General features: G+C 41.5%; 1 protein-coding gene across 3 annotated transcripts in view; it reads left to right on the forward strand.

Moving 5' to 3' along the window:
* svep1 (sushi, von Willebrand factor type A, EGF and pentraxin domain containing 1) overlaps window positions 1-24,746 on the forward strand; it is a 114,946-nt gene that overhangs the window by 2,029 nt on the left and 88,171 nt on the right. The window contains exons 1-2 of one of the 3 annotated variants that reach the window (XM_080298423.1): window positions 2,625-2,764; window positions 2,932-4,485. The exons of 1 other annotated variant lie outside the window; for it this stretch is intronic. In XM_080298423.1, coding sequence (XP_080154549.1) covers window positions 3,925-4,485 — 561 coding nt within the window. In that variant the 5' untranslated portion in view covers window positions 2,625-2,764; window positions 2,932-3,924. Of the gene's footprint in view, window positions 1-2,624; window positions 2,765-2,931; window positions 4,486-24,746 lie in introns of those variants that run through there. One more of the 3 variants, XM_080298422.1, reaches the window with a different exon arrangement.

Here is a 24,746-nt window from a genome sequence, read left to right on the forward strand (position 1 = left end):
GAGCGAGAGGGAGCGAAACCTTGGCTTATAGAGCCTAATAAACACTGTGTGCCATTGTGGCTAACGCTGCAAAGCTGAGTGCAGTGGACTGGTTTGTGGAAACACACACACACACACACACACACCCTCTGTAGACTTGTTTTTATTGTTTCTGCCTCCTCCACTTATTTTGTTACTTTTCCTGTCTTATTGCTCTCTTATGTATACATGTAGTTATCTATTATATAATGAACTGAGGTCCAGCCTCAGTTCATTATATAATTAATCAGAAAAATGCTGATATCTTCTGGTTTTAGTCTTTGTGGACTACAAAAGTGGAAACTTCAAATTCTGAGACGTTGCGATGGAGAGTACGGTGTTAATAGGTGTAAAACACAAGAGAAGAAATGCATAAATGATCAAAAAGTTTTGAAAAAGCTTGCAAAAGTTAACATTAACTGTTGAAACTGTTAGATAAAACCATAAATATGCTGTGTAAACGTTGTTGATAAATATATGAAATACAGTAGCTAGCTAAAATTGTGGATAAACTGTTGAAAATCATCAGCTAAATAAGTTTCTAGCTGTTGAAATTGTTAGCTGAAATTACAAAGTCCTTCTGAAAGCAAACATTTTCATTCAGCGACCTGGAAATGCACATGCGGCAGTTCGGGCAGTTATTTTGAAAACCATGTTGCATAGTTTGTCCACCAGAGGGAGCTCTGCAACTTCCCTGGTGGTTGTGTTTGGAACGCTGCAAATAAAACTGATCCGAGCCGAGTCGGGCAGCTACATGTAACAAACGTTGATGTTTGGTGTTTAAAATAATATTGGCCAATTTATCGAAATATCAGATTTTTAAGTTACGAGATATTGGTATCCATATCTGCCTCAAAAATCCTGTGTTGTCTGTGCCCCAATCAACAGTCTAGTCTAATAAAAATGCTTAAGGTTGCTGACTTTTTGCTGCAAAATAAGGTTATAAAAACCTGGAAGTTATATTCATACCATTGTCTGTGCCTTTTTTTGTTTGTTTGGGGATTATCCCTCCCCTTCTTATAGTGTCCGTTTCCCAGACATTGATTAATCCTAGTCTTAGACTAAAAACACGTCTCAATGATGATCTTCTCTCAGTCTAGACTTCGTGCACATACAGAATAAATCTTCTTTCAGCTGCTTCTTTATTTGCATGGGTTCACCACAGTGGATCTGGTCGTCTTGACTATTGTAACGGTCTTTATTCAGGTGTCAGTCTGTCACTGCTCAGCCGATTGCAGCTGGTCCAAAGCGCTGCGGCACAGCTATTAACTGGCACACACATGCAAGCCCACATATCCCCCATAGTAGCTTCCCTATACTGACTTTTATTTGTTTTTTAAAGCATCACATGGGTCGGCGCCTTCTTACCTCTCTGATCTTTTATGTTTGCACACTCCCTCTAGATCAGAAAGGTCTGCTGAGCAAATGCTCCTAGCTCCCGAGTTCCAGATGAAAAGACAGAGGATATCGGGTCTTTGCTGTAGCTGGTCTGATGTTGCCTCCTCACATCAGTGCCTGTCTATTATTAGACACTTTAAAAACCCATTTAAACCCACTTTTATTCTTTGGTTTTTATCTGAGCAGTTTGATTTGTGCTCAGATTTTCTCACTTCGGGTTTCCTTTCTTAAACGCTGTCATTTTGTCCTATGCTTCTATACTGTGGTAGTTCATGTCTCAGACACGGTCTGATAATATGTCTGGTATGGACTAAAAAAAAAGATCACTGAATGTAATGAATACACGTTAAATCTAGCAGTAACCAAAGGTAGTCAGCAGATGGTGTTCAAACTGGTAAGTCCGCAGTGATGCAGGAACAGCTGAGTTTGCTAACCATAACTGATAAATGCTGTACTGGAAATAGTCCAGCTCCAGTTTAAAATGAGCTTAAATGAACACCGTAGAACATGAGAGGGGGGTCCTGATGAAGGGGTTCCTGAGTAGGTCTGACAGGGCTGAAAAAGGTTGGGAACTGCTGTTCTAATGGGCGATAAATATAATAATGAGTTTCAGCTCTGGCTTTGATCAAAGGAAATCCTAATGCTGCAGCGTATAATGAATTCCTAAACTGCTCCAAGCTTTGTGGAAACTTGCCCCTGAGCACAAAGCCAGATCCATTAAGAAATGGCTTTTTCCTTTTTGGTGTGGAATAAACTTGTCTGGCCTGCAGAGATGCCCTGATCTCAACCCCATTATACACCTTCGGGTTAAACTGCGAGACAGCGCTTATCACCCACTCGGTGATCTCACTAATGCTCTAATGGCTGATTAGAAGAACATCCCTGGAGCCAGGTTTCGAAATCCTTTGTGGAAAGCCTTCCCTGAACAGTGGGTAATGTTTTGGAATGAATGAAAGTTTATGTTTGGGTGTCTGCAAACTTTTTCATCTCTTTATCCATCCCTCCTTTTCTTCCTCTTGTCCGATGTCATTCTCTCCTTCTGCAGTCTCATTCTTCTTCTTCTTCTTCTTGAGCGACCATGGCTCTTTTGGCTGTAACTCTAAGGCTTTTGTTTTTAATAGGCGCAGCGTGCCTCTGTAACACCGGCTGCCTTTTGTTTTGGTTACAGATAAAATCACTAGTGGAAAACACAACAGCAGAGAGACACAAGGAGACAGGAGAGATGGAGAAAAAAACGAGTGTGAATCCCGTGGTGCAGGAAAAAGTGGGCAAATTAAAGGGAGAGGAAGACGGTTCAGTTCCCTCCTGTTTTTTAATGTCTGGAGCAAGATACAAGGCAGATAAGGAGGTCAGTAGGGAGAGGAAAGGATAGCGCCTAAAAGGAAAAAAGAACTAACAATCTTCCACATGTGTCTGAAATAATTTCCTTAATCTTATCTAAGGTTTTATCTGACTTATCTTTTTGTCCTCTCCTCCCTTTCTCCCACCTTTCACTCTGACTTTGTTTGATCTCAGACCGACGCTGTGTTACGTGCACGGTGCAGACATATGGAGTTGATCACTGCGCCTGTTGCTGATGTTTTCTTTGGGAATGCTGACAAGTTGACAGGCGAGGCGCAGCACTGACATAAAGCCTCACTTCACTGTCCGGATGAGAGAGATAGAGAAATACAAGGAGAGAGGGAGAAGGAGATAAGGGCCAGGGGGAGGGTGAGAGACATAGTGAGAGAGAGAGAGAGAGAAAGAGATAGGGAAATAAGGGGGAGTTGAGAGAAAAAGAGGAGGAGATATGAAGGGGAAAAAAATGACTTCACGCCGCGACTGGACGGCCCCCTTTTTTCCCCTCAACCTCTCTCTGTCTCTCAACTTTTTTCCTCCCTCCTCCTCCTCCTCCTCCTCTGTGTGTTTTTTTAAATGATTTGGGGAGAAGAGGGGAACGAGCATTCGGAGCTTGGCTGACGGTGCAGGCAGGAGCGTCACATAGGCAAACAGGAGCCTGAGGGGGAGCGCACTGGGACTAAAGAGGACTGAAGAGGCTTGAGGTGGTTTTTGGATCAGATGCACTGACTGAAAGGTTGACTAACAGGCATGCAGGCAGGCAGAGAGGAGATGAAGAGCATATAGGTTTATGTTAAAAAAGCCTTAAACACTGCATGCACAGAGAGCGAGGAAGTGGCCATATACACCGATTTATTTCTGCAGGAAAGTCAGGGAGGCAGACACCTTGTGAGGAAGGCTGAGCATTTGCAGAGCAGAGTTTTGCTCCACTGAGGGGAGACAGAAAAAGACAAACAGAAGCACGTTTTGAATGAAAGGACCTTTATCTTCATCTAGCAATGCTTTTGAGGAACTCTGCACCAAGTTGTTGCTGTTTGCTGTGCTCCTGGACGCTGATGCAAGCTTAGGGCACTTTTATCTTCACTGAACTCCTCTTGTGAAGAGGATCCAAGCTGTCTTTCTTTTTTTGCAGAGTCCTCCTTCAGTAGAGGTGCTGTGCTGACTGTAACTATGTTTTATCAAAGATACTCTTTAACACTATCATGGACTACTTGTCTTCTGCTCCTGTGCGTCCTGGATGCGTGGACCACGGCCTGGCCAGCCGTTCAACAATCCCAGAGGCAGCAGCAGCAGCCTCGGCGGTACAGACAGATGTCAACCCTGTCTTCATCCTCCTCCTCCTCGTCAGCTGGTAACCTGTCAGAAAGTGCAGAGAGCAAAGTGGAGCGCCTCGGCATGGCGTTCAAGCGAAATGTGCGTGAGCTGCGTGAGAAAAGCTCCTGCTTGGACCTGGTTTTCCTGGTGGACGAGTCCTCGAGCGTGGGGGCCAACAACTTCCTGAGTGAGCTGAGGTTCATACGCAAGATGCTGTCCGACTTCCCCGTCGCACCGGAGAACACCCGCGTGGCGCTGGTGACCTTCTCATCCAAAACCCACGTGGTGACGAGGGTGGACCACATCACTGCGCCTAAGTCCCACCAGCACAAGTGCTCCCTGTTCAACCAGGAGATCCCAGCCATCAACTACAGAGGAGGAGGCACCTACACGAAAGGAGCCTTCCAGAGGGCAGCGGTGAGTCAGACTAATGGATTAATGATTAATGGATCTTTACATCTTGACATTGACCCCAAACTTGCTTCACATTTCTTCAGTCTGCGACCTGCTGGGTGTGTGTGTGTGTGTGTGTGTGCATGCATGGAGTGATTATGGCCTAGAAAGGCTGATGTTAATGAGGCCTGTTGCTGTTTTCCTCTAAATTACACACCCGCAGACAGTGAAGGGGAAGCCGCTCGCCAGCTAATTGTTCAGGGGTTTCCAGTGATTAAAATACCATAAAGACTGAGCGCACGCGTGCACAGAAATACACACCATGGATGTATCTGAACAAACTGTAGAGCAATAAGAAAAATGAGAGAAAAGAAAAGTAGAAGAGATGAATTTTTAAGATTAAACACGATTAGATGAATCTGATTTTAAGCTTTGCGTTTAGCTATCTTTGATTTTGTAGCTTAAACAAGCTGTTTGGACCGATTTAGTGTAAAAGCTGGAGTTTTGGGGGGTTATGTGGGGTCATAATGTTGGCTTGTTTATGGTTTGTTGATTTGTGCTTCCTGACACACACACACAGACAAACACACACACCCAAGACATATGCCACAGTTCATCCGTCAAGTCCAAACAGCCCAGCTGTAAAAGCTGTGTTGGTGGTATAGGGTCTGGTCCTGTATAAACATGCAGGCACCTCGACTCATGCCTCTGATCTGCAGTCAGTTACAAACTCATGGAAGCGCTGAATACACAGCAGAAGATGGGGGATATTTAGGGTCTGCAAGCTCACTAGGAAGTGCTGCAGCTGAGTGCTCACCTGGGTGAGGAGCTGAACTATGGGGTTGCTGTAGCTCCGGAGGTAAAGCATTCCTGGCTGCTCCAGTCTCCATGCCAGAGCATCCTTGGGCGAGATACTGACCCCAAGTTCCTGTCACATGTGTTCATCAGAGTGTGAATGTTGGCTAGAAAAATCGTAAAAAACAAGTTCTTGTAATGGATGAATGATGCATGTTGTATAAATATCTATAAAGTGCTTTGTGTGCTCAAGTAAAGTAGAAAACCAGGCCATTTACTATATTCTGAAAGGCTGCAGAGACCTGAGTTTGATTCAACCCCAGACTGTTTTCTTTGTGTTATTCCCCCCACCTTCCTTCAGATCCCCGACTATCCTGTTCAGTTTAGGATAAGTCTTTGGTCTGAGGACATGACACACAACCGAAGTGATGTCAGAGTGAGATGTTTCCACCACAAAGACGGCATTTGACGACCGCCCCTGAAGAGTTTGATGCCTCAGTATAGATCAATAATGTGATTTGTCGATCATTAGAATAGTTTCTGGGTTTTTCCAAGGGTAGCTGTAACCACCCTGAAACCACCCTCACTAACTTCTGATCCAAATCCGGTCATTTTGTTCTGACAGCAGGCCTGAAATATGACAGAAACCACTTATTTCACAAAAGAGCTTCAGGGATTACTCGTAGCATGCTTTCAAGGGGTAAAGAGTTACAGTCAGCAATCTGGTGTTAAGTAACAGCCTGGTATTGTGAAGCAGCGTCTGAATGTCATTCCAGTTGTCCTTCAGTAAGTTTGCGTGTTATTGCATGCCATCTGTTTGTGGTTAAAGACACAACAGCTCCAGTTTTTCCTATCTCAGCACGTCCCTGTTTGGTGCCGCTTAAAGGTGCAGATTGATATGCAAAAAATGGACAATGCATAGACACGACACACAGAAGCAGCGTGTTATTTATGTCACTTATTAGATTAAAAAAAAAACAGTTTAGATTTGACGATCCTGAAATTATAATTCATATTTCCACTCATTCTGAATTTTCTGTTAATTTTTGCTTTTGCTCTTTAAACTTAAATCAGTTTTTTGCTGCACTTTGTGAACTTTGTAACAAAAAGCCTCATTTGTAGACAAAGGCAGAGGTACGCCAAGTTCTGGCAGGTTTACCCATCTCTCCATCCCCGTTTAAAGCTAATAGTCTTGGACCGTATCCTCCGGCTTAGCACTGAAAGCTTGGCCCTCAGGACAGGTTTTCTCTCACCCTGCCTCGCTAAGTGCTGATAAGCAGACTGCTGGCTGCATCCCAGCTGCTAAAGACCACAACAATAGCAAGAAAAGGCTTTCAGGGCAAACTTTAGCGCCTTATCATTATTCAGAAGCACTCAAAATGCTTTAGGTGATTTATCAAGTGATGTCGTGGACTAAATCAGTCAAAGATGGCTTTTTTAGGGCGTATTTCTACTTAGGCTCCTAACTTGGTTGTAACAGATTAAAAGTCTGATTAAAATAAAAGCTTGAATTTCACATCTCATAGCCAGCAAACACCCCCGTATTTCTTTCCAACCTCTGCAGAGTGAGAGTGGGCTGACTGCGTGCTGCCTACACAGAGCTGAGTTTTTTGTTTTTTTCTGGAGGCAGATGAGGCTAGCAGATACAGACGTCCAGAAAAATAAATAAATAAAAGAAGCTTCGACCTGATGGAGCAGAACAGTCTGACATTTACTGTGTGTCTTCACAGGATCAAGGAAGTGATGTTAGAGTGAAAAATCTGTCTTTAATTTATTGCGTAATCTTTCTTCTGTTTTTTGGGGGGTTTTTTTGAGTCGTCTGTCCGAATCTGACTGGAAAAAGAAAAAAGGAGTTTTGTTGTCTGTTTCCATCTGTCACATAAAAAATGGCTCCGCTAACACTAGTCAACAAGGCGCATATCCGGCTGTCATCGTGTACCAGCTAAACTGCAGTGCAACCATCAGAGTTTTGAAGTGCAGATTCTGTGGTTTCTCTGTAGGAGAGCGCATGTTCTTAGTTATTTCTTCCAAACACGTGCCCCCACGTGGATCAGTCTGACAGAAAGTCCCGAACGCCTGAGTGTGCATGTTTAAATCCGTGTGAACGTGTGCATCGGTGCTTAGAAACTAACAGAGACAGTGAAAGTTAGGCAGGGAGGGAGAGAGAGGATAATTGATAATTGCAGGATAATAATAATAATGCCATATTTTATTCCCTCGGCGGGTCTTGGCTGTTCTAAGTGCTGTAGAAAGCTGGGATCCATTAAGAGAGACATTTTTCCACCAGCCGTGCATGTAGAGACAGGGCTCTCCTCCAGCGCTCTTCATCTCCGTCTCTCTCTGTCTGTCTGTCTGCCATCTCTCTTTTCACCTAATACATCATGCGGTAGGCTTAAAGCATCAAATTATGTAGGTTAAATAATGATTTCTGATTTTGGTTTACGGTAAGATTGAAGGTAACGCTCAGCGGTTTGTTATACATTTGGAGTGTAAACTTAGTAATGCTAAGTCTGGTTAAGTGATGTCATACTCATAAACTTTTTCTAATACTTATCACCTTAGCTAAAAGCAGAAAGCTTTTGAGCTGTTCTTAATGGTGACACTTTGTAACTTTGGTTCTTGGAGCGTAGACCCCCTCCAGGTGGGGTGTAGATGAGGAAAATGAATAAAGAAGACCTGTTACTAGAGCTGGGCGATAGAACGATAACGATATGTATTGCGAAATAACTTTTTCTCGATAGAAAAATTTAACTATTGCGATAGGCCTCACCGCTCTTGTCCTCTTAAAAAAAAAGAAAAAAGAAAAAAAAGAAGAAGAACAGCCAATCCAAATTAAGTAGTGCAGAGCCGAACCAATCACAGCCGCAGCGTCACGTCACGTGACTTGTTACGTACAGCACAAGTGCCAAGCCGCACGTGTATTTGTTTTGGGAAGCAGCCAGCCGCCGTGCCGCCCGGGTAACGGAGGAAATGAGTGTGCCGACTAGAAAAATCAACCGAGCGTGACCGAAGGTTACCGAAGAGAAAACAGATGATGGTTCCAACGCCGGAGAGATTGTCGAACGGAAGAGCCATAGAAGTTCCGTAGTGTGAAGGTATTTCGGTTATTTCAAGTCTGACAAAAACAGAGTAGCGTTCACTGTAAATTGTGTCGAAAGCAAGTCTGGAAATACAATAAACCGGTGCATGCTCAATCTCTGACTGGAAGCGCTAATTCGTCATTCGGCTTTTGTCAGACTAAAGTAACTGTTAAAACTGTTTGAAAAGCTCAGCTATACAACAAGGAGAGATTGAGAATTTCCTTTTAGTTCTCAGTTTATTTGATATTGACAAAAGTTAGTCAGTTTTGTCTGTTCTTCTGTAAAACAAACTAAGATTTATTTTTAGAATTAATATTTTGTTTCTAAGTGGAATTGACAATTTAGTCTGTTTCGTTTGTTCTATTTTGAAACTTAAACGCTTTAGCGGCTGCCTTTTGTGTAGTTTGCAATATTTGCCTTTATTTATCTGAAAAAGTCTCATGTTCCTTAAGTACATCTACCCTGTTGAACTTATTATGGGAAATAAATATTTAAATCAAAACAAGCTGCTGATTATTTCACATTTTACTTGTGAGCAACGGCACATTTACATCTTACAAATATAGTTATTTGGCTTATATCGTGATAGATATCGTTATCACCTGAAATGAAAAAAACATATCGTGATATGAAAAAATCTTATATCGCCCAGCTCTACCTGTTACTGTCACATCACAAGTAAACCAAAAGATCATAAGCATTATTTTGAACTGTGGATCATGCAAAGCCGCTCTAGGAGAGTCTGAAACTAAAAATATGTTCCTGGAAATAAGCACAAACGTCCTATTCTTCTTCTTTTTTTGGTTGCTCCCTTTAGGTATCTTCCATCCTGTCCTGTCACACCAGCCCTCTGCATATGTAACACACCTTCCCCCTCTCCTCTGCCTCCTCTTTTTTTGCCTAGCAGTAGAATAGTTTCCATCGGCACCCTGCTGGTCAGTGGCTGTCAATTGACTTGAGTGATCCGGTATGGAAAACTCATTCTTGATGATCTGTATATTTATTTTGGCAAAGATTTTTATACTGAATGCCCTTCCTGAGACAACCCTCCCCATTTATCTGGGTGTTGGGGACCAGCACTAGGAGTACTCTGGCTTGTAGTCACCTGTGGCCGTCTGTCGCAGGGCTAACACATGGAGGAAAGCAGCCATTCACGTTTAAATTCACACCTATGGCTAATCTAGAATCACAAACTGACCTAAGACGCTTGTCGTTGAACTGTGATAGAAAGCTGGAGGACTCAGAGAGAACGCAAGCCACGGTCAGGATCTCCTTGCTGTAAGGTGACAGTGGTGTTTGTGTCTACATGCAATACTTGGAAATATCACTAATAAGAATGCACAGTGCCTGCTGGAGCCTAAACATCAGTATGCAGATCTTTTTTTAAAGACTGTTTGCTCAGTACAGTCATAGAAAAACAGGTCCTGTTAGAATCCAGGAACAAAAAAAACAACAAAAGAAGCAATGAGCATTAGTGGATCCACTTTAATGTAGAGAAAATAAAGCAGGGCTTTTTAATGCCATCATACTGACCTTAATTTTTTACTAAAATTCAACAGTGCATGCAGAAACTTTTTAAGACCCAGTGCTCTACAGCGCAGCGAGAAGCTCAGCTGTCATGGAAACTGGTGGGATGAGGAAAAGAGAGCACTATTTCAGACAATCTTTCCTTAAAAGGCATTTATTGTTCTGCACCCACAAAAAAATGTAGTTGTGTATTAAATGAAAAACCAGAAGCTATTTTTTTTGGACATCTGGCCAGTCGCTGCATGAAGTTGGATGGTAGAAGCGTGCTATTGGAAAAGGCTTCAAACGCTGCTGGTGACCTGCTGAGGTCGTCGTTTGGACCTCGAGGCTCTGAGTTTGGATATTGTTTTCAGTTTTTTGATGGCGTTCCCACTAGCTTTTTCCACGATTAATATAATCTGATGTAGACCCCTAGGTTCCTGAAAGCAATACCAGCAGTGTGAAACTTTGAAAACTCCACACTTTAGTTCAGAGACATTTCAAAATATAAAAAGCGTCGCCGGCTTTTTCTTTCTCCTTTCACTTACGCACAGCAGGGAGTGAAAAAATCTATAATGCAGTAACTGTTATGTACTCTTTAGTTCATTAAGTGTGCGGCACTTAATCATGATGATGATTCACAGCACTGCAGGGTCTGCGTCCTCTCAAGCCTCGCTCTAGACATGATAGCCTTGTTAATGATGACATCACTCCTACTTGAGTTTATTTTTTCCAGCACGGCCGCCGTACGAAGTCGTTGATGACTTTCAGTACATGATTTCATGAATAGCTCTTAAGGAATAACCCACACTGACCTCGAGAAATGAGCGGCGTGCGTCACCTCTGCTTCTCCAAGGTTTTTTTTAAACACTTAGTCATTTTCCACGCATTTGCCTCATACACGAGCAGATATCTCGAAGGTGGTACGGCTCCAAGCCTTTGCTTTTATTTTTGTCTGTTGCTCGTAATCTTAATGATTCAGGAATTACGGCTTTTTCCATTGTTTCTTTTATTACAGTTGGGTTTGGATACGAGTCCCAGCTATAAAAATAAAATCTCTCTATGCGTACAATCTTACTAAAAATACTCCAGAATCATTTTTGTTCTGCCGCCTCGTTTGTCTTTCCCCTGAAGATTCACCTTTTGTGATGCGTTGCCACATGCTGCCAGATCTCTTTCTTTTAAATAAAAGCCTTCTTTCTCTCTAAAGTAAGACCTGGCTTGAAATCCTAGTGAGCAGAGTGTTAAACTGGACTTGGCGGTCTGGCTGTGTCAGCTTGCCTTCACAGCTGCACGAGACACAGACAGATGGGCAGCGTGTGCTGAAAGATAATGGAAGAAATGGGAGTGGGAGAAAGATGGAAGAATAAGAGGAAAAATGAAGTAAAAAACAGGGGGAAACACTTTCACAGTAATGTTTTTACCTGACTACTGGTTAGCTGTGTGCTTACTCTCCCAAAATTTGGGTCATACCAGATATTAGAGTAGTTTACCAGGGTTAGCCACCTGGTAAGGAGCTTTCTGCTCTCCTGGCCAGTGTGATTTTGGAAATCCATATAAGTTGGACTATCAGGTGGGAGATTTTCCCCTTTTTCCTCAGGGAAAAGATCCAGCAGCTCCTTATGTGCCCAGCTCTCCAGAAAAAAAAACACACATAGTCATGCTTATTACTCACACACAGTTTATGGAGCAGCTGCATGTCTTTACATGGTTGTCATCCTATATAAGTCAGACATGTTATATTATGGTCTGTAAACTAGAGTGTATGCATGAGAATATATGTTTGCAGTGTGTCTATAAATATGAAAGGTCAGGCTAAAGCTGGCAAACATATTTTTTTTTCTCCTGCTGGATTTTTGAATCCTTCAAACATCCACCATCCATGTTTGAGCCGCATTATGAAGGCCGATTCGGAGGGGAAACACGGTGTTGGCTCCCAAACCTCATAAACAACTACTTCATTTTCAGTAGTCGCTATACAGTAAAAAAAAATCAGAAGGTAAACGTTTAATGTGACTGTAGTATTTTCTTCTTGCTTTGTGTTAGTTTAGGAGAACTTTGGCATTTTTTAGAGCGGCCCAGATATTTTTTCCCACTGTGAAAACTTGATTCCAAGCCAACATCTTATATTCCCAAGCTGATGTTCCATAGGATGAAGGCACTCGTGGATCAGTCTTCATACACATTTCTGTTCTGACTACATCGAGCTTTGCCAGACCACAACAAGCAAAACAAACATGCTAACATCTCAATCCAGTTTTCCTGTTTGTCCCACTGCTTTGCCTTTCTATCATCTTCTCCTTCCCACCCAGCCTGTCCAAGCAGGAGGGGACGTCATAGTCATCAGCTTTGACGCATTACAGCCAAAATATGCAGCGTTGTTTTTCAAAACATTGTCTATTAGATTAAACGGGGGGCTGTGTAAGTTGCTTACATTTGGCCTGCGGAGATGAGCCGTAGGGTTCCTGTTCATTCTTGGCCAGAGGAGGCACACAAACACTAACATACACTTGCGATGTTTGGGAGTCTGATACTTGGCCCGAATTTCTGAGAGCAGCAAATCAAAATGGGAAATGAAGACCATCCATCACCTGAATGCTGGAAAATGTTGTCTTAGACAGGGTGATTCAAGAGGTCCTTTTATTTTGGAAAGAAGAGGGGGGAAAAATGCATTTGCTCACTGGAGCATTTTTAAATTTATTGCGGCTGAGTCACCCAGCAAATTTCAAACAAGTCAGTGAATTCTCACCTCAAGCTATGAAGAAATTTAAGCCAGACTCGAGTTAAGAGTAGAAGAGTTTAAAAAAGGAAGGTTTTTCGTGGACAGCCAGTGCAAACTAGTCCCCTCTGTGTTAAATGAAAGCAAGGTGCATCTCTTTGAAGCAATTCCCCAGCTGTGATAAGATGATAAGAAAAAAAAAGACTGTTTCCTGTCTCTGCAGCTGCCATTTCCCGCCATCTCACTCTTAATCATTTCCTCCCCTTCAGTCTGGCTGCTTCTTTCCTGTATTCCTCCATTCTCCTCCTCAGTATCAGAGGTACTCTTGCAGGGATGGGTGAGACAGAGGCTTGGAGCTCCTACCAGCCAGAAAAGGCCTGATAAGCCACATAGGAATGTCCAGAGACACCAGAAGAGCTTTAAATATGTTGAGTCTGCAGTGGGATGTGGGGCTGTGCTATCACTGTATGTATATATATATAGCACCTCATTAATCTGTAAAATGATTAATTAAGACGGCGGCAGCATGTGCTTTTGCGCCTCCCTTTGACCTGTTAACGCCAGCTATACTCTGTGTGATTGTGAAATAGGGTCTGCCTGAGAGAATAAGGGATATATCAATGGTTGTGACCCCAAAACCGTAATCACACACTGTAGAGTGGCAGAGCTTCAAAGCTGGCTGTTTAAACAGTCTTGTGACTGATGATAGCTCGGGATAAAATTCAAACTGTGTCTGAAATTTTGGACGACAGTCTGACAACATGACTTCAGCCATGACTTATGTCTGCTGACCAACCAATAGGAAGGCAACCTGAACCAATGCACTGATAAACACTGGCACTTGTTAAAAACCAAATCAAACTCAAATCGAATACACTGAGTTAAGCCATGCAAAACAAAAGTTTGGTATTGGACCAGAGAAGAAAGTGGAGTTGAGCTGCGGCAGCAGAAGCTTGATTTTATGATGTGTTCTTCAGCTGTTGTAATGACCCCGCCAAGGAAGATGTAACATGGAAACAAGTAGTGGAGGAACTGAAGTCATGATTCAGCCCATGATTCAGTGGGTATTATCACTGTTTAGTTTTTATGCATTAAACTGTGTACCACCTAGTTTTATGAGATTCAGTCTGGGTGCATTAATAAGAATGCTGGTATCTCACAATGTGTAGGTACCTAAGCTTTTTTTAAAAATGGGGCAAAAGCAGCAAGTAAGCCTATCGCTTACCAGGTTGGACTCTTTTTCTTTTTTTGCCTTCAGAGTTCCTTTTATTCTCTGTGGCACAAATTCAACAAGGTGCTGGAATCATTCCTCAGAGATTTTGGGGCATGTTGATGTGATATCATCACACAGTTGCACACTTGCATTTTCTTCCTGATTGTGGCAGTGACAAAACAGTGCCATGCAGTTTATACTTACAAACAGTTGTTTGCACTGTTGCTCTTGGGACCTGCAGCTGCTTTGAAATGGCCCCAAGCGACTTTCCTGACTTGTTCAAGTCAATAATTCGCTTTTTCAGATCCATGCTGAGCTCCTTTGACTTTCCCATTGTGGCATTTGTGGGTGTTTGTGTCCAATGAGCTCAATTTAACTGGCATCAGAAAAGTCACCAGCTGTAGTCGCTCATAATCACTCACAAGAAGTTAAGAGGCCATGCTATAAAGCTCATTTCACTGACAACTTTCTAAGTCACCAAAATTGTTAATTCATGTTGCTGTATGTATATTTTTGACCCAGCACATGTGATCACTTTTTTCTGTTAACCCATAATAAAGTCATAAAAGATCCAAACTTCATGAATGTTTTTTGTGACAAAGAAGTATCTGTTCCAATCACTCTATCAGAGAAAAATCAGAGTTTTAGAAATAATGGGAAACTTAAGAGAGCCATGATATTATGTTCTTTACAAGTGTATGTAAACTTTTGACCACAACTGTACAAGGCAGGATGGATCCATACCTTTATGTTGTTTACACCAAATTCTGACCATTCAGAGGTTATTTAAGTAATGATTTTCTCTCTTTTAGACCATTCTCTGTAAACCCTATAGATGTCTGTGTGGGAAAATCCCAGCAGATCAGCAGTTTCTGAAATACAGTGGAACCCCGACTTACGAATACCACATTTAACGAAAAATTCAAGTTACGATGGCACTTAACGGCAATATTTCTGCCCCTGCTACGGCAAAATGCCCACGTAACGAAATCCGCTGGCTCTGTTTGGCTGAGCCTACAATGCCCACAATGCCTTCCGAATCATGTGACAACCCCCTTGGCTTTCGTACTTGCGCTTCGCTGTTCCACTTGAACAACGTATTGTTGTTGCAGTTAGCAATTAGCCTATAGCCTATCGTTCACTCAAAAGGCGCGATGGGTGCTTTGACTCACGAAAATTTTCGACTTACGAAAGACCCTCAGGAACAAATTAATTTCGTAAGTCGGGGTTCCACTGTATTTAGAGCCACTGGCACCAACAGCAATGAAAACTTCAAAGCCACTTACATTACCTTTCTTCCTCATACTGATGCTCAGTTTTAACTTCAGCAGGTTGTGTTGACCATGTCTACATGTCTAATTGCACTGAGTTGATGCCATTCGATTAGGTGATTAGATATTTGCATTAATAGTAATAATAATGATTACTCTGTGCTTATTAATGCCTCATATTACATATTGTTATCTATGATTCTGTGTAATATAAGACATTAAACGATGAGTTGAGATGTTGAGTTCTCAAATCATTTCCAACACGATGAATCTGTCAGTAAACTGAGTACGTACTTGTGATAATGAGCAGCTGAACCGCGCGTGCATAAGATCATTGCGTAAATACTCAGTGTTTATTTTTCAGTGACCATTGAAATCAAAATAAAATTGCATGCTTGAAAATAAGGCCAACCAAAAAGATTCCTAGACTTTGTTTATGAAGAAGTCTACCTTAACCCAGATATTTCATCCTCTTATATTTTGTTTCGGGAACAGTTAGGTGGATGGTGTTACAGACGTTAGGAACAAGTTGGCAAAGAATTGTTGCCCATAGCGTACTTCACTTTCATGGCCAGAGTAATATTGTCAAAAGGATCTAATTTTGAATAGTGCATTTATGAGTGTACACCTTAAACACACAGAGACTTGGGCGTAGTTGGAAATATATTCAGACGCTGTCATGGCGATGGACATAATAGACTCAACATGATGTGTATGCTTCAGTGTGAGCGTGAGTCTGATTGTATGTTTTGGGTTCCAGAGGAAGAAATGCATTAATCTCAGGTTCTGCTCCGCTGGGCCTCTTCATACTGAATCATTGAGACTGAACACTTCTCCGCTCTCTTCTTTGAAACTCTCTCCATCGACCTCAAATATGCTTTACTGAAACACTCTGGGGAATTTATTTCTCACAAAATGCTGACTGACTGAGCTGCTCTTTGTCTCCATTGTCATCATTAATTCTTGGGTTTGGAGGAAAGGAAACTCTGGGCTTCAGAGTGATTTTTCATGGCAGAAGATGCAATTCAGCCTCTTAACATGTATCCAATTACTCCTATGATGGTCTCATTTCCACAGTTGGTGAGTAGTTCTTATAAAATGAAGCTGTATTGTATTTTATTTTTATAATTTTCACTTTACCTTTCTTGCCTTTTGGTTTCTGCTAACAAAAAAATAATTGGTTTCACTCTACTACTCTACAATTAGCAATTACAGCCTAGAGCCATATTAAAATTAAATTTTAGTGGGAAAAAAAAGAGTTGCATTATGCGAATTTACACCATAATTTAAGGATCATGCAAGGACGAGGCATTCATAATCTGCCTGTCCATCTATCCACAATTCACAAGAATCACTGCTCCTCCCAGAGCATTGTTCAAATTTTAGTCAGACAAGATTAATTTGTCCTGAATTTGGCTGTTTACAAACCTCCTTGACTTGTCCTCATTGGTTCAAGCAGCACAGCCAGCCAGTGACAACAAAACATATAACTTTATTTCTGTACTTCATAAAGTTCTATAACCTGAAAACTGTGATGATCATGAGCTTTTACATCACTGAAATGTATTTGTTTTTTACTTCAGCAGTTCTTGAGGGAGCCTGACTTTTATTATGTCACACAAGCACAAACAAATAGACAGATACTAATGATAATGATACTGAAAGTCACTGCTGGGTTAAATACTCTTTTGCAACAGTATTTATTTGAACAGTGCAGATTTTGCCTGTCACAAGATATACATTTTATCACCTATCAGGAGAGGAACTGAAGCCACAACCAATGAGAGCGAAGAATGTGGGTGATTGACAGATAACCTGGTAGTAAATACAAATCATCATTTGTTTGACCGACACTAGTACGGTGACAAAATTTGCACATTTGCAAGATAGTAACTATTATTTTCATGTGGAAAAATACTGATTGGCTAATATTAGTGGACACTAATGTTTCAGCTGTATTCATTTAGCTGTACAAGTTTAACTTTATACTTTATGCGTGCAGAAAAGACTGCTCCTTTCCTGAGACAAAAGTAAACATCCGAATGAGGCTAAGTTCAGCTTACTCAGGGGATTTTCTGATGTGGCTTTTTTGAATGTGTGTTTGTTTTGACATTCAATGTTAATTTGAAGACTCAGGTCTGAATTCTAAATGCACTGGTTCAGCTGTGCTGCCTTTTATGTCTAATAACACGGACAGTATTAACCTTTGTTACTCAACAGCAGCCTGCACACTCCTGTTCCTACTCTTGTCACACTCCGTCACACTCCTTCACTCACCCCTGCTCTCCCCTCTGAAATGGATACCAAATACTTTCCAGAAACAGGGGCCTACTTTCCGACCTCTTAACGTCTAGACGAACCCCGAGGCCTCCTCATTTTACCATTATCTCACACACACACAAACATGCGACGTAACAACAAACTTCCCTTATGACCACGAATGAAAAATGAGAAAATGAACTATGGACACGCACAAAAAGTGAAACAGGGTATAGCAGAGGAAAGGAAAGAAGTGAGGGGTGAGAAGTGACATTTGAAGATGTGCTTGACTTTGACAGAGTGAGAATAGAATAAATAAACCAAATGCAGCTTTAAGGCATCAATTAATGAACACTTTTTCTGTGCGAGTGTCAGAACTGTGAGTTTATTAAATATCGTAACTCCAGTCATCAGCCAAATCCGTGAAGTAATTTCAAGTAAGGCGCAAAATATGATTCCTTCAAGATGTGATCTTATTGGATTATTTAAAATTGCTGTACAGACGTCATAGGATAAAGCTGTCAAGGCTCTGTGTGCAGGCGGATGGAGAGGTGGCACCAAATGCAGGACTCAGACACTAAATTGAAACTCAAAAACCTCAGCTTTATTGCTGGTGACAAAACAAAACATGAAGTGAACATAGACTACTGAGACCAAAAACACACAGGCATAATCTGAGGGTCCGACGCGACACTGAGCACAGGAAAACACAGGGCTAATATACACAGGGTGGTAATCAGGGAATGGGCAACAGGAGGAAGACAGGGGGAGCAAAGCTGCACACACTAACATAAGACATAGACTTTCACAATAAAACAGGAAACATGAATCACTAAATAAAGACGCAGACACGACACTGAGAGACAGACTAGACACTGAACTAAACCTGCAATAAACATGAGAACACAACCAAGGAGCAAACCCTAAAACATGAATAAACAGAAACCTATAATTCTCATAATGGTCAACAATGTAAAAGAATCAAAATACAACACAAAATACAAAATTAAACCAAGACACGAGAAACTCAAAATACTGGGTCAAAACTGACCCAGAACCGTGACAAAAGCGCCCTTCAAAAAAACCAAAAAACTGTTCGCCAGATGTGATTCGTCAAAATGCCTCTGCTCTCTCACAGTTGTCACCATGCATCGATAACTTCGAGATTTCTCAGAGTCCCATCACACATCTGTGGGGAGCTGCCGACAGACATCCAGGTAGGGCAAAGACACTCACACCGAGAGGTCAGCTGAGTTCAGCTCTCATAACATCGGGTGCGTCTGCAGCTCGCTGTAGTGCAGTAAATCTCAGAGAGGCCCTGGATGCTTACAAAGATCTCTTTGAAACACTGTCAGCTCTTAGAGATGCCACATCTTTCTCCATCTTTCTCTTTACCCAAGTAATTTAGTTCAATTAATTTAGCTTTAATTTGATTTAACTTCTTGAAAATTTGCACCATCTTCTCTGTAGGTGCTTCATTTTGCAGCCGAGAGCTTACGTCAAGTGAGTACTGTACGAGTCTGTAAAATACAGCCGTGATTTGTTCTGGACTGTTTTGCAACAGATTTTCCAAACTCTGGAATCCACACACAAACAAACCCCATCCAAGATCCAACTCTTCCCAGCATCCTAGTCCCAAGTGTGTTTTTGAAATTCTCCTTCATCTTCTACATGTTTGCTAATGGAGAGGTGATTTACTCCAACAGGGGCAGTGAAGCTATACATGAGTTGATGTGTCACACCTGCCTCACTGCGAGCAGGCGTCCTGGTTTGGTTTATTTAAAAGTTTATACTCAGAAAGCAGCCTGGTCCAGTGAAACTTTAAAGAATAGGTAACATGCAGGTAAAAAGATGTGCCCCTGAAAATACTCACTAGTATAGAAATCAACAGAATAGTGTTTAAAAACAAACTCAGAATGGATTTGATTGGGAGAGATTTGACTTTATTAGGAGATCTACTACTGAGCTTTGTTGGCTCTGTACAAAAATATCACAAATTTATTTACTCTGGACCAGGAAGTCAATCTAATTTTACATTGTGGCCCAGTTTGATCTTATGCGGCCCTGAAGTTTAATTACACTTATAATCCCTCAGACATTGTAATGTAAAAAAAAGAAGTGCAGTTTCAACAGTATGTCTCAGTTTTTCCTCCTTGATACAGAAATGCTTCTGGAGTAAATTAAAGAAATGCGGACCAAGCTCAGTATGACTGTACGACTCATCCATTTGTGGGGGTGAGGTCACTGAGGCAGTTAAACAACTCCTTGGTGGCAGGGCCCCTGGGGTGGATGAGGTTCGCCCTGAATTCCTGAAGGCTCTGGATGTTGTAGGGCTGTTTTCGTTGGATTGCAGACCAGGGTGGTGCTTCCCATATTTAAGAAGGGGGTGTTCTCCAGCTATAGAGGGATCACACTCCTCAGCTTCCCCTCGAAAGGAGGTGGAAAAGAGACTCAGTCCCTTAGTCGAACCTCCGACACAGGAGGAACAGAGTGGTTTTTGTCCCAGTCACAGAACACTGGACCAGCTCTTTACCCACTCGAGGATACTTGAGGGTGTGTTCCTCTGAGTATTCAGTGGGAGGTAAAAGTAAAGCTCTTGATTTGCCAGTCGATCTACGTCCCTACCCTCAACTATGGTCACAAGCTTTGAGTAGTGGCAAAAATAGGTTGTTGATACAAGCGATGGAAATCAGCTTTCTTTGATGGGTGTCTGGCCTCTCCCTTAGAGATAGGGTGAGGAGTTTGGCTCTACGAGAGGAGTAGAGTCACTACTCCTCCACATTGAAAGGAGCCAGTTGAAGTGGTTCATGCATCTAACAAAGATGGCTCCTGAGTGAGGTGTTCCAGGCAGACCCAGCACACATTGAGAAATAATATCTCTCGGCTTTTCTGGAAGCACCTTGGTGTTCCCCTGGACAAGCTGGAGGAGATGGCTAGGGAGAGGGAGGTCTGGGCTTCTCTGCTTAGGCTGCTGCCAAGCAACCCGCCTCTGGATAACAGGAAGAAAATGGATGGACAAATCAGTTAATTTCTTTAGTGTATTGTGATTGACTGTGGAGGAGGTCTTTATCAGTAGGACAAGCTGTAAAAACTTGCTGAAAGTCTAATACTTTGGCAATCCTTTACATTTTCCAAAACAGTGGGGTCAAATTGGAGTCTTTGTCAGACTGATACTGGCCCCTGGGCCTAATTTGTGACGCCCCTACTCTAGAATAATGAGTGAATTAATATACTGTGACTCATGCTAACAGTATTTATTTAACAGTACAAGTATTCTGTACTGTTTTATATTTACTAAGTAGTAGTTGTTGTCTTTTAGGTTGTGTGTTTTTTGTAATTACTCTGTGTTTTTGCTGTCTCAGACTGCCTCAGCATTAGCTCATCAGTTTTATCTTTCATTTCTATCCGTTTCTCTTTCACGTGTCATCCCTGTTTTTCCTGCCATGAAGTTAGACTCCAGGGTTTTCAGTAGATGTCATTGTATATAGTATATGCTGGTTTGGATCTTGCAGAGTGTGTCCCACTTGGCCTCTGTGCTAAGACTGCTGCGGTCAAATAACTGGCCCCTGCCCTGGCCAAAACCACTGGTTCCAGTTTAAGAATTAGAGGATGAAAATGAGGTGATTGAGGCCAGTGGAAACAACGGGAGAGCATGTGCATGAGTCTGAAATGTGTATGTGTGTGAGCGTTCGATCGAGTGTGCATCAGTCCCAGTTTTCATCTCCAGGTGCTAAATCGATCATGTATATATATGATCATTAACGGCTTTTTCTCAGCAAGATTACGCAAAAACTACAGAGCTGAAAATTGGTGGAGAGGTCGACCACGGGCAAAGGACAGACTCATTAAATCATGTTGCGGTTTCACATCGCTTTCCATAAAATTTGCTAAATAGGGCATTTTGGTGGAGAACACACACTGAGCACCAGTGCAGCTCTCTCCTTTTCTGTACCTTACAACTTATTAGGTAAATCTTTTATTTTTAAGGGAACCTAACCAAATGTTAGGTTGGCATAAATACTTTTTAAAAACAGCAATAAAAAAGTGTCTTTTTTTCCTTTACAGAGAACTTTTACTCCCCCCAAAGAGGTCTTAGTCAACACTGAATAAAACTTTTAATTTCCAGAGCAGTTTTATTGATTGGGACTTAATTTAATTTGTTCATCACAGATGACGATATTACTGGAAAATCTGCACATTGGTGTGAAGCAAAGTAACACAAAGTCTCTCACAGATTTTCTTTACTGTAAATGGTTGCATGCCTGAGCCAGGAAACCATTTTCAGTGTTGCATGGATATGGCTGATTCATTTAATTTAAAAGTTTAGATGTTTCATAAACAAGATAACTTAATAATAACTTTTTAATCATCCCAAACAAAGACTGTTTACTTGTAAACTGATGGGAAAGCACGCCTAGATCCTTCAAGTGTCCCTGGCAAGTTCTCAGTGGAAATTAATGAGGCTCTCAGTACTTATCAGAGTCAGTGTGTGACGTCTTTCAGTGTACTTTCCTTCACTGTGGGACTTGCACATCTGAAAATTCCTTCAGAATGGAAGAGGAAATGTAAAAACTCAGTGAGATAATACGCAGCTTCTCTCCTCTCGTCTGCTCCTGTTCCATGCATCAGGAGTTAGTCGCTTAGCCAGACGGGAAATTACCGCACACCACTTTCGTCTTTCAACCTAGTACCAGAGGAAATTATTCACTTGCTACTTGCTTTGAGCCCCAATTATCCTCTGCACCTTCTTTTCTCTCCTTTCAGAGAAACGGGGCATTGAAATGAGATCAGCACGCTGGTCTGCAGAGGGCAATCTTTATGCTTCCCGGTTCTGTAAAACCCAGATGTCAGTAAAACCCCCTTGACAGACACAAATGTAATTCAAGAGCTTTCAGCACTGGCCTTACGAATCCGTCACTGTGTCTTTACTTACACTTTACCCATACAGTGGATTGCTCCGCTGAGACACCGATCTTAGTTCACTGACTTAAGAGAGGACTCTGGTTATAAAAATCTGATCTACAAGTGGGGAGTCTAGAGGAGCTGCTTTTAGTTTATAGGAGTGGATTACACTGCTTCTGTACTGCTGTACAAATATAAACACAGTCACTTGTATTTCTATAATAACAATTACATCCATAAAACCTTAGATGCACATCTAAGTTGTAAGCTTTTTTAATGATTGTTTAACTATACTTTTGTCTAGTTGCATTCAAGAGGTGGAAACAAATTGTTGAATAAAGAAATCAGCAGAAAAAGACTGAATGAACTGTATCATGTCCAATAATGTCATGTAAGTATTTTTGTCTTACAACTGTTAATGTAATGAAGATCTTTTATTAGCCTGCTGTCAGTGGAAATTGTTTTGTACTCTTTTTGTTTTGATATATTTAATTACATGTTCAATGGCCACTTTGTTAGGTACACATTGCTAATATCAGGTTTGACCCTCTTTGGCTTCATTAGTGTCTTCATTCTTCATGGCACAGATTCAACAGGGTGCTGAAAATATTCCTCACACAACCACATCCCAAAGGTGCTCTATTGGACTGTTATCTCTTGACTGTGGAGGCCATTTGAGTAACATGAACTCATTGTCATGTTCAAGTAACCAGTTTGGAACCTGTCTTTCAGTCCAGCTTTGACCAACCTCTGGATTTCAGCCACTTCCTCTATCTGCCAGTGGTACATACCATCTTTCTTGGGTTTCTGCTGCCTGAGGTATTAACTGAGCATGCAGTCAGTTGGGGCCATCGTGGATGCTTGTTGTCTCATCCTGCACTGTGTTACTGACAGCCTCCTTCCTTCCACTAAGCATATAGCCTCAGGGGTGCTGGACTTGCATGGACCCTCCATGCATGAACATATATATATATATATATATATATATTTATTAGGGGTGCAACGATACACACAATTCACGGTTCTGTTCGATACTTTGGTGTCACGGTTCGATATTTTTTCGATACAAAAAGATGTTCATGCCTTTTTAATTTGTCATTTATTAAAATTACAAATATATATTTTAACTCAAAAGTACAGTTTTTAAATTTAATGTTGCTGAAACAACAAAATAATAAAAAATAAATAAATCTATCTGATTGAGAAATTACTCGTCTTTGGAAAAGAGAGTTTGAATTCTTCGATACATATGCGTACCGAACCGAAAGCACTGTATCGAACGGTTCAATATCGATATGAGTATCGTTGCACCCCTAATAAATATATATATATATATATATACACACACACTTGTATGTATACATCACAAGTCTGAACCTTTGATACAAGGCAGGATACCAGCTCTGAAATCTAGCCCTATCATGTACAAATCTGTTCACAGTGTAAATGGACAGAGCAGACAGTGGTTTCTCAATCTTAGAAAGATTAGAAAGAATTGTAGCCTCAGTTTCTTGTTCTTAGCTGATGGGAGGTTTGACATTTGTACATTCAGAGATGTTCTTCTGCATACTTTTGTTGCTACGAGGGTTTAAAGGAGTTACTGGTGAGTTACTGTGTGTCTCCTATCAGCTCAAAGCAGTCTGACTGTTCTCCTCCTCACTGGATGTTTTCTCTTTTTTGGACCAGCAAGTCTTCTTGACCATGTCTACATGCTCAAATTCTTTGAGTTGCTTCTGTGAGTTTGACTGATGAGATGATTAGATTAAAGTTGAACAGGTGTACATAATGTAGTGGCCAATGAGTGCATATTCCAATTTGGATTATACATTGACAGCCCTTATTAGCAGTGTGCAACATTTCATGAAGCTACACATGTTAGGATCAGAGACATATAAAGTTAAGACACTTAATGAAAGCAGAATAGATTTTATTCCCACATAGAGTTGACCTCATGACCTGTGCTCATGTTTCTCTCAGACAAAGCAAGAAAAGTTCATGCCAAAGGGCCAGCATGAACAATACCAGGCACTGCAACTCTGGAATGCACACATGAGAATATTAATCACACCTGTACTCTTTTAAGTATGACAAGCAAACGCTGGTTTTGAGAAAGGTCAGTGATGCCTTTATCCCAACAGGTGCTGTGGGGCTTACAGCCTCGATCGCCTCCTGCAGCAAGGAGCTGATGATGGTCACGCAGTGCTTGTGATTCCACCCAGCATGCTGCAGCTTCTTTCAAAAGCATCAGAAATCTTTTTGATAGAAATAGTGTGAAACTTCACAGAGCTAATGAGGAGGGCAGTCCTCTGAAGTCAAAGGTGATAGTGTAACAGGCCTCTGCCCAAGTTCCTCGTCTTATGATAACTTGTCTAGCATTTAGCAGACTGATGAACAACTGACCACCACTTTTTATCGTTTTCTGATAAATATTGTGTGTTATTGTAAATAACGTGAAAGGAAAAAGGCATAAAACCTGCTTCAGTGTAAAGTATCTCCAGTGTTAATATCTCTGGCCTGTTAGATCCACACACATGCACACA

The sequence above is a fragment of the Astatotilapia calliptera genome, chromosome 3 (genome assembly GCF_964374335.1).
Source record: "Astatotilapia calliptera chromosome 3, fAstCal68.1, whole genome shotgun sequence".
In the NCBI taxonomy this organism is placed as follows: Eukaryota; Metazoa; Chordata; class Actinopteri; order Cichliformes; family Cichlidae; genus Astatotilapia; species Astatotilapia calliptera.